This window comes from Vespula pensylvanica, chromosome 11 (assembly GCF_014466175.1).
Source record: "Vespula pensylvanica isolate Volc-1 chromosome 11, ASM1446617v1, whole genome shotgun sequence".
Lineage (NCBI taxonomy): Eukaryota > Metazoa > Arthropoda > Insecta > Hymenoptera > Vespidae > Vespula > Vespula pensylvanica.
The window spans coordinates 6,418,053-6,434,262 of NC_057695.1; the positions used below are offsets into that span (position 1 = coordinate 6,418,053).

At 36.0% G+C, this 16,210-nt stretch overlaps 1 protein-coding gene across 1 annotated transcript in view; it reads left to right on the forward strand.

The window, feature by feature from the left end:
* Window positions 1–13,640, forward strand: part of LOC122632842 (homeobox protein OTX2-like) — a 55,705-nt gene extending 42,065 nt beyond the window's left edge. The window contains exons 4-5 of the mRNA XM_043820077.1: window positions 7,303–7,457; window positions 11,862–13,640. Coding sequence (XP_043676012.1) covers window positions 7,303–7,457; window positions 11,862–12,587 — 881 coding nt within the window. The 3' untranslated portion in view covers window positions 12,588–13,640. The remainder of the gene's footprint in view (window positions 1–7,302; window positions 7,458–11,861) is intronic.
* The last annotated feature ends 2,570 nt before the right edge of the window (window positions 13,641–16,210 follow it).

The following is a 16,210-nucleotide window of genomic DNA, read 5'->3' on the forward strand; positions in this document are numbered from 1 at the left end:
GAGAGAGAGAGAGAGAGAGAGAGAGAGAGAGAGAGAGAATAAAAGAAAAGTGAAGAAAGAAAGAGAGAGATGATAACTGGCGCTACCACAAGTCAGTTGGTTTTTATCGTTAGGAATCGTACTTACTTTAGTAGCCATTTTTTTAACCACGATATCATTCGTCTTTAATGTTCGTCATTTTTTACTTACGATTTCACGTTGGTCTTTAATGCTCGACAATTGTTTTTTTTTTTTGTTTTTTTTTGTTTTGTTTTTGTTGCGTTGTTCTTCCGTCGCTTTTTTTTTTATCTAATCTCGAAAATTTCGATACGAATGAGGAAATTAGTCGTGACGTTTTTTTATTTCCTTTTTTCTTTTCTTTCTTTTTCTTACACAGTACGAGTTGTTTTGTTTTGTTTTGTTTTGTTTTCTTTTTCTTTTTTTTTTGTTTTCAAATAAAAAGCGTCGGATGTCAAATAGCGTTCGATGTTCATCAACTTTCGACGCGTGTTCGTGAGAAGGCCATTTCATGTTTCGTGTCGGGAGAATATATATATATATATATATGTATGTATATATAGGGCTGGGGTAGGCGTCGAGTATCAATGTTTATTTTATTATGCAGTCGCGTATATAAGGGTCGTGAACCCTGCGCGTTCACTTTGGAAAGAACGACGACGATAGCCTCGAGGCATGTAAAAAGGGGAAAGGGCGCGAGAACGTAAGAGAAGGGCGCACCGAATATTGAAACGTTACACTAACGAGCTAGAAATCACTTTGTGAGAGTGTTATTCGAGATTATCGAGGATCTTGGGGAAAACAAAAAGAAAAAGAAAAAAAAAAAAGGAAGAAGAAAAAAGAGAAAATGTACTAAGGAATTCGTGATCCAAAATTTTATCTATTTCTTTTTTTTTTTTTTGTTGAAGGGTGGATGTGAGAGAAGAGGAATAGAGAAGACATTTTTACATTATTCGCATTTTCAAAGACGATTAACATTTAACGATATCATTCGAAATTCTTCAAAGTAATCGAAGTCATTATTCAATTCGTCGATCCGTTACGAATTAATTCTGATTGTTGAAAGTTAGTTGAAGAGGTTACGGGGGTGATGAGAAGTAGAGGGTAGGGACGACGAAGAGGAAAGAACATTTTCGAAGTCGAGATCGAGAAAACGAGGGTAGTTTAGTGGATGTTACGTGAGAATTTTGTCACATGTCTTTCTTTCTCTCTCTCTTTTTCTCTCTTTCTCTCTATGTTTCTCTCTTTCTCTCTCTTTCTGTCCTTTTCCTATCGGACGAAACAACTATTTGTTGTCACAGAGAAATTGCCCGTCCTTTTAACGTCGTCTCCTAACACTCGTTCTCCCTTGACGTCCCTTTAAAACTTCTGATTTCGATATCGCGTAGAACGGAGAGTAACAATCGCTTTGTCAAAGTTGCTCAGAAATAAATAAAAAAAAAAAAAGAGAACAGAGTAGAGAAGAAAAACAAAAAAAAAAAAAAGAAAGAAAGAAAGACGTTGAGAATATTGGAAATGTTTCGATCTTCTTACTTCGTAGTAAATGAAATTAAGACGGGGAAATCCGATGAGAAAAATTAGTAAAAGAAATTAGACGAGAGATTAAGAGAAGGTGAAGGTGTAGAATGAAGGTGAAGGTAGAAGATGAAATTATCAGAATAAATATGAAATGTTAGAAGAAGAGGAAGAGTTGGAGAAGAAAAGAATAAAATAGACGAAAGATTTGTCGAATCGGTAGTAGTATTTCGATCGCTCAATTAGACGTCAGGTTTAGAAACGAGGGGTAGTGAGGGTGGTTGGAGTAAGCGGGGGAGAGGAGGAGGTATGGCACGTGGCATCAGCACGTGCGCACGTCGTCCTTTCGAAGTGGCCACAAAACGTCGACGAGATAGAAAGAGACAGGAAGAAAGAGAGAGAGAGAGAGAGAGAGAGAGAGAGAAAGAGAAAGAGAAAGAAAATGTTAGGTATGTATAAGAGGTCTCTTCTCGCCGACGGCGCGTGTCACCGGCAAATTGAGTAGGTGGACTTGCGAGTCGTTGAGAAGAATGAGATAGAAAGAGAAAGAAAAGACCGAATGGGGAATGAGGGTTGTATGGTGGGGTATGATGGGGTATGATGAGGTGAGGGAGGGCGAAGAGAATCCAAATACAAATCCGGGATCCTAATTGCAGGATAAACACTCGAGACTGAGTGAAATGTCACGTATAGCGACATTGACACTCGCCCCTCAAAAGAAAGACTTTTCGTTCGTTCCAGTCGTCTTCTTCTTCTTCTTTTTCTTCTTTCTTTCTTTCTTTCTTTCTCTTTTTCTTGTTATCTTTTGCTAGCTCTCTTTTACTTATAACGTTGACTTCTGTATTTTTTATTTGGAAAATAAAAAGTAGGACGAGGCAATTGTTTATCAGAAACTTTTGTGAAACTCGTTTAAATGTTTGTTAAATACATATGTATGTATATACGTATGTAAATATATGTACGTATATATATATATATATATATATATATATATGTATGTATGTATGTATGCTACATTTGCCTGGAAAAGGACACTTTTCACGGAGGACACGCGTAATGCGAAACTTATCCGATTATATTCGCTTGTCCCGGATGTGTGTTGGTATTCTATTACTTACTTATGCTTCTCCGAGTTAGATTATATCGAGTAAGGACGTCCAAAGACGAAGGCCACACGCACGTTCCTACATTTCCAAGTTAATTATGCGATCGTTTAGATATTATTTTGCCGTTATTTGTCCATATTTGTAAGAGTATCATTGATTACTTAGATAAAATAATAATTTTTCTTTAGAATCATTTTACGCGACAGTTCATTCGGTTCGTCGTCGAACGTTTACCCATAGAGAACAGTTTCATCTGTTTCCAAATTTTATTTTCTAATTTCATATTATTCATCACCTTTATGTTAATTATCTATCTGTGTATAAGTATATGACGCGAATAAATCAAGTATTCAAAGGTAGAAAATATTCATTCAAAGTTACTTCGAGAAAGAAGTATAGAAAAAATAAGAATGAAAAAAAAAAATACTTATTATTATTATAATAATGATAATGTAATATAATAATAATAATAATAATAATAATAATAATAATAATAATAATAATAATAACAATTATTATTATTATGATTATAATGTAATATAATAATACCAATTATAATAATAATAATTATTACTATTATACAAAAGGTTAAAGGTTATCGTTCTTTTCTTCCTTCTCTTGATCTCAAACTTAATTAATTCTCCTTATAAAGAGAGATATAAAGGAGTAGACAAAATCAAGTAAAAACTACGCCAAGAAACAAGCTGAAATAATAATAGTAACAATAATAATACAAAACTGTTAAAAGTACGCAATTTTCTTTTCTCTATCTTCATGGTACGCAAATTAAATGGAGAATAAGTAGGCATCGTTGAAAAGTAAACTTTGCCATTCCTACAATTTTATGGAAGTCACTATGGTATAAAGTAAAACGTTACAGGTGTTGATGGTGAGTGTCCCGATCGATTCCCTTTTAGTTACAATTCCGTACCGGTCAGGATGTAAACGTAAAGTCGGCCAAATGTTTTCATAGCTGATGGCCTTTTAGGAAGCTTCTCTCTCTCTCTCTCTCTCTCTCTCATTCTCTCTCATTCTCTCTCTCATTCTCTCTTGTCAAGCCACGTGCTGTCATCCCACGGTACCCTGAATAATCCATCTCTTCCCTGCTACTACTACTATTACTCTCTCTCTCTCTCTCTCTCTCTCTCTCTCTCTCTCTCTCTCTTTCTCTCTCTCTCTTTCTGTCTGTCTCCTTCATCCTTTTTTTCCTCTCTTATTTCTCTTGGGAACCCATTCGCGTTTTAGCTTTTAATTAATTTTCGATTCTCTCCTCGCGTTGCCTTCTCACTTTTCTTCGCATCTCAGCTTCCATGAATACCAAGAGACGACCAAGAGAAGAGTCCACTCATCGTCATCGCAAGTGTTCATCGAAACTCTCTCTCTCTCTCTCTCTCTCTGTGTCTGTCTATCTCTATCTTTCCTTATTTCTTTTTCTATTTTTTTCTTCGTCGATCTAACGATTACGTAATCCATCATAGAAAACCGATAGCCTTGGCACCCTCGAAAAGACGAAGGCAAACTTTTACATCGTTTTATAATTTGCATCGAAAGAGGATATACCTAGCTATCGCGAGAAATCAGCGTGAAATTTCGCTTGGCGGTCCATTGACTTTCATCCCACTTCGGGTGCTACGAAATACGAGACAAGGAGAGGATGAAGATGACGGAGATGATGGTGTGGTAGTTGTAGAGGTAGTGTAGGAGGAGAAGGAGAAGGAGGAGGAGGAGGAGGAGGAGGAGGACGTCGACAGTCAACGAAGGGAGAGAAGAATCCAATAAACAGAAAACGAATTTGCTATTAGGGTCGCGACTGATCTCGTTGTGGGCCCAATGAGCCAAAGCAACCCTTATACCAACCCCCTCGACCAACGTTGGTAGATTCTCGTTCGCACTGGGACGATAATAAATCGAATCATACTCCTGGACGCAGCGGGTGTTTGCCAAGATATTTAGGGTTGCTTAGCAAGCTATCTCTTTCTAACGAAATCGTCTACGGGAGTCCTTTATCGACGTCAATTTGATTTATAACGTTTATATCTAAGTGAAGCGAATCCCTTTACATATTCTCTCCCTCCCTCTCTCTCTCTCTCTCTCTCTCTCTCTCTCTCTCTTTCTTTTTCTTTTAACTTATAAACATGATCCGTGATTAAGGCCGACGCGATAAAAATTCCGAATTCTTGAAAAACTAAGAAGGTTCTAAATCGTTACTACTATTTTTTAATAACGGAAGAATATAATCAGAATTCTATTGTTTCCAACGTGTATAAGAAAAGAAGTCATTCGCAAAAGGAGTCAAACTCGTAACCCCGGCAAAGACCATCGTCAATGGTACCAGCCAACGCCCACTTGACAATCAAGCATCCTCTTTTCCTTCTTCTTCTTCTTCTTCTTCTTCTTCTTCTTCATCTCTCTTTCTCTTTCTTTCTCTTTTTCTTTCATACCGTTTCCTCGTTGCTCCACCCCTCTTTCTCCGACTATGGTGGATCTTGCTACAGGCAAGAAGAAAGATAGATATCATAGATCCAACGATCGCAGGCGTGTCGCGTTCGTGACGAGCAACGACGGTAGCCAAGCACCCATGGAATTTGTACATTGTGACCGACGCAATCTACTCGTTAGATCTCGTTCGGTAACCAAATGGTAGGCCCACTCGACCAGTTCGTTAGCCGATACCACCACATAGGCATCGTCATCGTTTTCCTTTCTCTTTCTTTATCTCTCTCTCTCTCTCTCTTTTACTTCTCGTCATCATCGGTCAAAAGTACCAATACGTAACATTCAACCTACAGATTTTTTTTACAGAACGCTCAACGAAACGAACAATACTTTTACGAGAGACCGCTCCCTTCTTTAATCTGTTTAATACTTTCCTCGTTCGATCGATGTTATTAATCAATAAATTAATAATTATAGCTTTGTTTATAAATCGAACATTTCTTTATTTATTTATAATATATGTACAATTTTAATCAGTTCAAATTCGTGGTACATTAATTCAGTTTATTTTCGTTTTAATCGTTCGATCGACGCATATCGATAAATGTTATCTTTCTTTCTTTCTCTTTCTCTTTTATTATTCTAACGTTGTTTCATGTAATATTCATACAAATAAATTCATACGTGACGACTTTACAATAACCCAGTTTGTTTCTTTGGTCGAATTTTTGTTTAAAACGAAATACAATAACATTACTTTTTACAAGTCGAATACTAATTACATTAATCATTCATAATATCAACTAGTGTATACGCATTTAAAAATCCTAAAACAATGTCATTTCCTAAACGGAAGATAATAACAACACGTGTGACGATTATCGACAAAGATAAAAACGTAATACAATGATACAAAAAATAGTAACATTAACGCCAATGTTAATAATATTAATTTCATTCATTTCAACATACTTGAGATAAAATCATTCGTTTTACGAAGAATTATTGTCATTTAAACAAGCATCATAAGTTTTCACTTTAAGAAAATCGAGGAAAATAATACACATATATTAAATAAGCGAGGGAGAGAGAGAAAGATAAAGAGAAAGATACAGAGAGATAGAGATAGATAGATAGAGAGAGAGAGAGAGAGAGAGGGTTTATTCGCGTGTACGTGTGCGTTCACTTTTTTGAAGTTCTACCAGATAAAACTCAACTGGACTTTACGATCAAACTCGACGACATCGCAAGTTTATTGTTTTCTTTTTCTATTTTTATGTTAGTTTCTTTTCTATTTTTTACTCCTTGACTGCATCGTCCATGTTGTTGTCCATGGATGCTGTTCTCCCTAGTCCTCGTCGTCATCGTCGAGGCAGCTGGAGAAAGAGAAAGAGAAAGAGAAAGAGAGAAAGAGAAAGAGAAAGAGAAAGAGAAAGATAGATAGACAGATAGATAAAGACAGAAATGCCTCGCGACTTTGGTCCTCTCTCTCTCTCTCTCTCTTTCTCTCTGCTGATGGCCGTGTGTACCATGGCAAGAGGCAGGGGGTGTACCCCCTCGTAGCCGACGTTCCACCACCCTAGAATCCCTCTTTCCTCTCTCCACTCTTCTCCACTCTTCTCCTCTCCCCTATGACCCCCCTCATAAGCGGATTACGTGGGTCCCGAAACGAGCCAAGCGAGGCTCGATGGCACAAGGAAGGTATAGCGTAGGGAAGAGAGAAGAGCAGAGAGCGGAGGTTTGGGGGGAGGATGCTGTTCAAAATTACGCTATCGCGGCCTCGCAACGCTCTCACACCCCACCGATGTCGTCCCCTTTTCCTTCATCTCTCTCTCTCTCTCTCTCTTTTTCTCTTTCTTTCTCTTTCTCTCTTTTTCTTTTTTTCTCTCTTTCTCTCTCTCTCTCTCTCTCTCTCTCTCTCTCTCTCTCTGTATGCGTCTACTACACAGAGTGGCATCCAACGACGCGTCGAATCGTTTCTCTTTTCTTTCAACATTATTTCTTATCCACGAAATTCAATTCGATTTTTAATTCCTCCAGGAAAAATTATTCGTCGACCGCCATGTTGATTTTCCAAACGATCAAGTTCCTTCCTTCCGTGATATATCATAACGAATTCTACGAGAATTACGATTGATTTTACATCGAGCTTTTATTTATTATTTATTCACGATGTTCTAATAGATCTAATTTTTTGTTTGTTTATTCTTTTATTTATTCATTTTCTTGGTAATTTTCTATATTTCAGGAATGAACCAACGCAAACAACGTCGGGAAAGGACAACCTTTACTAGGGCCCAACTCGACGTATTGGAAGGGCTCTTCACAAAGACGAGATATCCGGATATTTTCATGCGCGAGGAAGTCGCGCTTAAGATCAATCTACCGGAGTCGAGAGTACAGGTAATTTCTTTAATGTTATTTCTTTATCGGAGGACGCCATATTGGTTCCGACGTACAAACGTCTCTCGATAACGATATTATCGCGTATAAATATTCCGACGGTTTCTTTCCTTTAGAAGAAGAAGAAAAAAAAAATGAAAAACAAACGAAACAAAATAAACATGAATTCCTAACAACGTTCTTATCGCGAATGAAACGTTATTATCGATCGAATATTTTTTCTTTCGCACGCACCCACGTTATACGTAATCATTTAAATAGAGTTATATCGTGTTAAAGTATACGTTCGAAATAGATGGAAGAAATTGTAATGACCGGCATACGTAATACGTTGCTGCATCACAAAAGTGAAACAAAGAGAAAGAGAGCGAGCGAGTCAGTAAGTAAGAAAGAGAGAGAGAGAGAGAGATATATATATATATATATAGAGCAATCGAAACTAGAGGGAGAGGATGTCTACAAGAGAAAGAAAGAAAAAGAGAAGAACACTGCGTGCTCCGGCAAGCACAGACGAGATTTAAGGTATTTACACAATGTGGTGTCGCGTCCCACGTTCTCTCTTCCATTTCGCCATTGTCCTAAAGTAGAGCAAGGCATTACTACACATTGACAGCTATCCCGACGAGCTCGTTGACGGTTTTATTGCGGTCCTTGTATATATAGCATCTCCATTTGACAATCGGTGCCCTAACAGATCGACTTACATCGACTTTCCAATCGAAATCGTAAAAGGAATTTAAAATTTACCGGCATAATCGAATACACGTGTCTCTATTGAAATATCTCTTAGTCGTCGTCGTCGAGATATATTTGTTTGTTTAGTCGAATTAAAATCAACGTATGTTATCCTATACGTAAGATTTTATTCGAAAACAAATCAAATCTTGGCACGTTCTTGACGGTTGTTATCGAGTAATCGTATATGAAACGGTTCGAGGATTATCCAACATAAATCCTAATCTCAGGCTGTTCGTTCGATCGATTTTTCCCATTTTTCTATTTTTTTTTTCCTCCTCTCTTCCCCCAACATTAATTTTCATCGAGTTACAAAAGAAAGAAAGAAAGAAAGAATGGATGGATAAATCAGATAACCATTGATTATAACAGATATATTAACGTAAAGCGCGATAATTAACTCTCTTTATTATATCCATTAAAACCCGTTATCCGTCCAACGATATAACAAAATATATCATAACAAGTAAATATATTTTTAACCGGACAAATCGTTCGATGTAATTCAATGAAAATTATTAATAATGATAAAATTATCGATCGATGAAAGAAAAGAGGAGAAAAGAAAGAAAACAAAAACAAAAAAAAAAAAAAAAAAAAGCATTTCTCTCTTCGATCAGAAGAGAGAAAGAGACCAGAGACAAACTAAATAAAGAGAATACGTTTCTCGTCACCGCCATATCGTCGGGATAGGAGATAGATAGAACACAAAAGCAGTGTGGAAATTCGGGTGGGCTAGTTTCCACGCGACGCGAAGTTAAGCCTCCGTGAATGGAGGGCTCCCGATCGAAAAGGGAGAACTCGCACGTATTGTACATATGTACGTGAAACACACGCGGTTCTACGTAGAGAAAGAGAGAAAAAGAGAAAGAGAGAAAAAGAGAAAGAGAGGGAGAATTTGTTGGCGTATAGGCATACACGAAACGTAGACAGTACGATCACCTTCTCTAGGCGTGTACCAATAATATCGATGTATGGGAGGGGTCTCTCTCGAAAATTCTCTCGATCTCAGTGGGAGAGGGGTTTTTTGATGCAGTCTGCAATAGCTACTACTACTATTACTACTGATATACATATATGTATATGTATATATATATATGTATATATATATATATGTATGTATGTATATAATAAGTATATAGGGAACATAGAAAAGTATACGATGTGCGAAGTATAGTTTGATTTGTTCCTAGATTATAACCCCTCTTCTTCGACCTTTGATTCTCTTTCTCTTTCTCTTTCTTTTTCTCTCTCTTTCTCTCTCTCTCTCTCTCTCTCTCTCTCTCTTCAGCGTATTTTTTCTCTTCCTTTTTTTTTTAATCTTTCTTTCTTTCTTTCTTTCTTTCTTTCTTTCTTTCCTTCCTTTCTTCTTCTTCTTCTTTTTTTCTTTTTTTTATTCATTTCTATCTTCCTCTAACGACCAATAGAAATGGGAAAAAAGATTGGAGAACTTCGCAACTGCAATTACAACGTCGCTCTTCTACGATATTATTTCCTAATTCAATTTTTAACCTTTCCCAATATTAATTCGCATTAGTGATACGAAACGTCGCAAGGTGTACATTACGAATGTCAATGATGCGAAAGATCGCGAACGTTATTATTACGTATCACGAAGATACGTAAAGACGTTAGAAAGAAGAACGGAATAAAATAGAATCGAATAGAACCGAATCGAAACGAAAAGAAAAGAGAAGAAAAGAAGATCGAAGAATTAAAAAAAGAAAAAAAAGAAAGAAAGAAAAAAGAAAGAAAGAAAGAAAAAAAAAAACGATCCATCACGCAAATAATTCCGTGTAGGCGAATTCAATCCGTTTGTAGTTATTAATAGTACAAATAAGAAAATATATTTGTCATGACAGAGTGTCAACGCAGCTGCGTCTCTCCCTTTGCACCCACCACCCCTGCTCCCAGTCTACCTTCCTCCCTCTCTCCCTGTTCCTCCTCTCACCCCCTCAACGTTCACTCTCTCCCCGTTGCTTGACCCCCGTATGTATCGTATGGGGTCGGTAGTTTGGTTGGTTTTCCTCGCGTTAGATATAAACCAGATGGTGGTGCAATTTGCACCTAGGCGTCGATATGCGAACATACACGAAGAGTACACAACATACGTACATACACGCAAATATATATATATATATAGACACACATCACACACGCATATATATATATATAGACACATACATACATACATACATACATACATACATAGGCACGTAGTATACGAAGATACAGACAAGCGATGCTGTGTCGTGCGGTGTGATCGTCGCTCCAGGCTCTTCGGATGCCACCGTTGCTCGTTCCGTTGCTTGTTGGGGTAGCTAGACTTTGGAAGGGGGTGTCGTTGTGCAAACATAGACCGATAATGCCTTTCTCTATCTCTCTCTCTCTCTCTCTCTTTCGTTCTGTGTATCCCCTTTTTCGACCCTTTGACTCTTTTCACTTTGAACGACGTGATCGTTTTTCTTTGAAGTTTGACAGTCCCAAACTCATCGACTTATTTATTCCCAAAAGAAGAAAAGCAACTTGATATAATTTGTGCTATTTCTCCAACTCCTTTTTCCATTTCTTCTTCTTCTTTTCTCCTTTTTTATAAATTGTTTTTTAGTCATCGTCGGTATAACAATCGTTAGAAATTCTCAAATCGATTTATTTCATTGAGCTGCGTTCTTGCTTAAAATCCCATGTACCTAGTACGTACAGTAGAACAACTGTTACAGTACTGTCGATAATAACAACAATAACGACGGGTCCTGCTTTTAAAGGTACGGGCATAGATTCATAGGATCGCACCCCTAGCCACATTGTGTGTTAGGATTAGAGAACAGGCCACGCAGAGACGCGATAGAAAAGGAGAGAGATAGACAGAGTTTGCGGCGTGCTAGGGGATGCTTTTTGTCCCACCTACCCTCTTTCTCTCTCTCTCTCTTTCACTGTATATCTCGCAACTCAACCCCTCTTTCGACGATCGTTCTTGGTCGACGTGAGTACACTTTTTCGAAGACATACACGTAGGTACATATATATATATATATATATATGTACACGTATTCGGTTTGTTTGTTGTTGTAGCAGAGATACATCATTTATATACGCATACACACATATATATATGTGTGTGTGTATATGTATATATAGATATATACGTACATATATATACACGTTGTGAGAGCGTACATTCACAAGATAGGTAGGTATACATATCCAGAACCATTCGATCTCGCCACGGGGGTTGAAAACACCCTTTGCTCGTACGATTCAAGCTTTGATTCGCGCATGCGTGCCGGCAAACGACGGAAGATCCCAGGGGATGCTCCTACGCTAGTGTGACTATAAGAAAGAGAGAGAGAGAGAGAGAGAGATGTAGAGGACAACGAAGAGTAGCCCCTTCTCGAATCCCTGTTATTGTTGCGATTTAATGAAATGTTACGCCCGTCCGCCCGCGATTACTTTCCCATTGCGCCGATTAACTCCCCGTTTTCAGACTACCCTCGCGCTCGACGTAGTACGACGTTCTCCTACGTTTCCATCTTCTTTTCTTAATACGGAATCCATCCACCCCTACGAAGGAAGGCTCCTTTTGAAATATAGAATTCTCCGATCTTCTTGGATGTCTCTTTCTTCCGAGCTCTTTAAAAAAAAAGGTCTCTTTTTTTTACTATATTCCAGGTATGGTTCAAAAATCGTCGAGCGAAGTGCAGACAGCAACTTCAACAACAGCAACAACAGCAACAACAACAACAACAACAACAAAACTCACCGTCTAAGGGTTCACCGAGAGCGAGCCAATCCCAAACGAATGGAAATCAGAGTGGGAAAATGGCCGCTACGACTAGCTCGTCGACGCAACCAAGTCGACGTTCCTCGCCAGTCTCCCCACCACGTGGAAAGGAGGCACCAAGTACGAACTCGCCTTTGTTATCGGCCAGCTCGTCTTATCCACGACTTGGAGTAACTCCAACCGGTGGAAGTGGTGCCAACAGTGCTCTTACGACACCTTCACCCCCGCTCACACCTGGATCGAGTCAGCTACCCCCATCCTCGTATCCTCCGCCAATGAACCAGATTCACCACGGTGAATACGGTTTCACGTGGAGCTCTGCATCACCCGGATCCGTGAATCCGAGTCAGTGTTATGCAGGGCAGACTTACAATGCCTACCAGAATCCATACACCAGCGGCGATTATTATCAGACCCAAATATCCCACATGCATCACAGTCCGCAAGGGAACTATCACCACCCCCAATATCATCATAACATGGCATTAACGTCTTCGATGTCACATCTTACTACCCATCATCTCAATCCAAGTGGCAGTAACGAAATGACGAATACTACTGCCGATAACGATGGCTACATTCTACCCGATCAAAAATATCAGGCGATGGTATAGCGCAACACCAGGACCTCAGGGATATTTCATCGTGGACAAGAGGCTATCGGGAGCGTTCCTAGTTCATCGTCTGTATCATCCTCGGCGTCGTCTTATCATTGGCGTATCAATAACGCTCCTAATTGTCACGAAATAAACGGTAGTCTCGATTCTTCTGACGATAATTAATTTCAAAGATACTTTAACAGTCCACGATGGATTCCCTCCCTCCTCTTGTTTCCTTTTTCTTCTTTTTTCTTTGTCACTTTTTTTTTCTTTCTTCCTTTCCTTTTTCTCGTTTCTTTTCTTATTGCTTTTTCAACGGAACCGAAGAGACTCCGTTCTCTTTTTTCTTTCGCGTCGATTTTTTCTTTCTTTTTTTTTTTTTTTTTTTTTTTATCAAAATCGTCGCAAAAAAAAAAATATTGAAAAGAACAAGGGGATCTCGATTAATCGACATTATTCATTCTTTCTCGCGATTATTATTCTTGCTTCGTTAATAAACGTGATCTTCATTATTGTTTGTGAATCGTTACTTAAACCTCCCTCTACCCCTACCTCCTCCTCAACTCCCTCACTACCCACACACCGCCCCACTAACATTTAAGAGCGAGCAACATTGTTTTACGGAAGCTTACGCGAAACGGCTTCTCTTACTGATCGATATCAAAGCATAGTTCAGAGGCTTCGAACAATTTTCTTTTCTTCTTCTTTTTTTTTTTTTTTATCTCCTATTTTTCGCGTTACTGTAACTTGACGTAATATCGTGTTCTCTTCATCGCACGATTTTTATTATTTTTTATCAAACACTCACTGAAGATTTCGATTTCAGATTCGTATACGTTTGATAGAGCTTTTTTTTTTTTCTTATTTCTCTTTGAAAATATGACATTTTCTTCTATAATTTCATTGAAAATGTAAATAAAAGAAAGTGTGAGCGTGAGTAAATGAATGAATGGACAAAGAGATCATTATGATTTTTCGAGTTATAAAAGTTGAAATAATGTTAAATAGGAGAAGACGAATATTTCGAGACAAGTGATATCCGACGAAATGCAACCTGATAGAGAATTAGGAATAAAAGAAAAAAAAGAAAAAGAAAGAAAGATATACAGCACCATTGACACATTTTTCTTAAAATTTTCTTGTTCTTGTATTCTTTTTTCTTTTCGTTCGTTTGGAAACAACTTAAAATTATGCATGATTAAATTTCCTCGGAAATAAAGTGACCCCGTCCGCTTCTAAAAGAGTGAACATGGAGATAATTATTTATCTTCAAGAATTTAACTAAAATATATCGACAGAATTAATCATCGCATAATTTATCCGTTTAACGCCTGCTGCATACCAATAGTCATCATTTATTTTACACTTGTATACCAAGCGAGTCATATAAATGCAATATATATCATTTGAAAGTAAATAACGAAGCATGAATATTTTTTTTTAAAACGAATGAAATCATTAATTGCAATAAACTGCAATAAACATATTTAATTATCACAAATATAACACTAATAAATTTTGCACAGTTTCACAGATTTCAAATCTATTATTCTCGCGATCTAATTTCATTTTCTTTTTGTCCTTTTGCTTCTTTCTGTTTTATCAATCGTAAATTTGTAATCCGTAATAAATGTTTAAATTATCTATGACGATAAAACAACATTTATTATTATATTGAATATACTGAATTCAAATTTGATATGTTGTTATAAAAGAAATATATATATATATATATATGTATATATATTTTTTAATTTGAAAATGAATGATGTAAGAGAAGTTCTTCTAACAGCTAACGTTATAACTGCGCCACGTTTTGACAATTCGTTTTTATCTCAAACTTTATCTCAAAAAGAAAAAAATAATCTTTATCAGTAGTTAATATGCTAATGTGATAATAAGCGAATTTGGGATTCGCAATATACTTGATTTCTTAAAGAAAGAAAAGAAGTATAAGAAGCAGAACTTCATACACTTTTCATTTGAAAGTTAATCAAAATCTTCCCATTCTTTCCTTTTCAAACTTCATTCGATTTAATTTATTTATCGATTAAAAAGGAAAAAGAAATATTTGCTCCACAACATTTAAAATAAACAACACCTACTATATTTGAAATTTGTTCTTTTCAATTAGAAATAACATTTCTAAATCGACAATAATGAAATTTATGATAACAATCGGATAAATGTCCTTGTGACATTTATAATTTGAAAAAACAAAAAAAAAAAAACAAAAAATTAACGCCAGATAAATATCTTATTAGATTAACAAAAATTTCCTGATTTGATAGTAATGGATAAAAAAAATATTCATGCTTTTACAAGTTGTAACGACTGACTTGGTATACGCATGTATGTGTGTATTTACGTACACGTATAAAAATATATCGTGTATACATTTTTCAGGGTTCCTCGCGTAAACGCCATCAATCCTCACTGCCATCATTATCTCATAGATATTATGGTTGAATACGCGTCCGTTCATTATTACAATTAATATTTATATTAATAATTACTCATATCAAAATATTTGTCTGATCTATTCGACAACGAAAGATAATTTGTGAATAGCTAATGAAAGATTGAAAGGTAGAACCCGAAACTTGTACGGTGAATCGATTATCATCTGAAATATGACGTTAAGATCAAAATAATTAAAATGGTGGAAATGTTAAGACAAAAGTCGAACGAAAATAAAGAAGAAAGAGCAGAAAATCAATAAAAAAAAAAAAAATATAAGTATATATATATATATATAAATAAAGATTGTTCTATGAGTTTGTTGGCTTGCATGGGTGCGTCCGTTCGTGCATGCGTGCGTGCGTGCGTGCGTGCGTGCGTGTGTGTGTGTGTGAATGCATCAGCGTTGATTGATATATCATTAACAAATTCATCGTCGTTGTATTCTTATCGTTTTCGGTCTACGAAACTTTAGAATTGTCTGTCCTCTGATCTAGAATGAAAAAAAAAATAAATAAATAAATAAATAAAATAAAAAAATAAAATAAAATAAAAGAAAATAATATATAAATATGAAGAAAATGCAGATATTAAAAAAGCTCTATAGAAAAACTAGGAGTTTTATCAGCTGAATTTGATCGTTTATTAAGAATAAATATCGTGAGTGTATTTTATCGTGAATACGACCCTCAAATGTATATTTGTTGTGAAGCATTATATTATATAACGATTTAAGGATTTAGTTAAGAGAAAGATAGAATAAGAAAAAAGGATATCGTTTAATATTAACGATAAAGTTAAAAAGCATAAAAAGAAAAAAGGAAAAAGGAAAAAGAAAAAAAAAAAAAAGGAAAGAAAAGGAAAAAGGAATTATAAGAAGAGACAAGCAAACAGAAATTCTGTAATCAATATTGTGAGCATATAGGATTTAAGCTGATTTGTAAGAATAGTTATAATAATAATAATACTATTAATGATAATAATATTAAGTAAATAATAATAACAATAATAATAACAATAATAATAGTTGGTAATGATAAAGATACGGAAAAAAAATCATATTAATATTAATATTATTAATAATAATAGTAATAATAATAATAATAATAATTAATATTAATATTAATATTATTAATAGTAATAATAATAATAATAATAATAATAATAATAATAATACT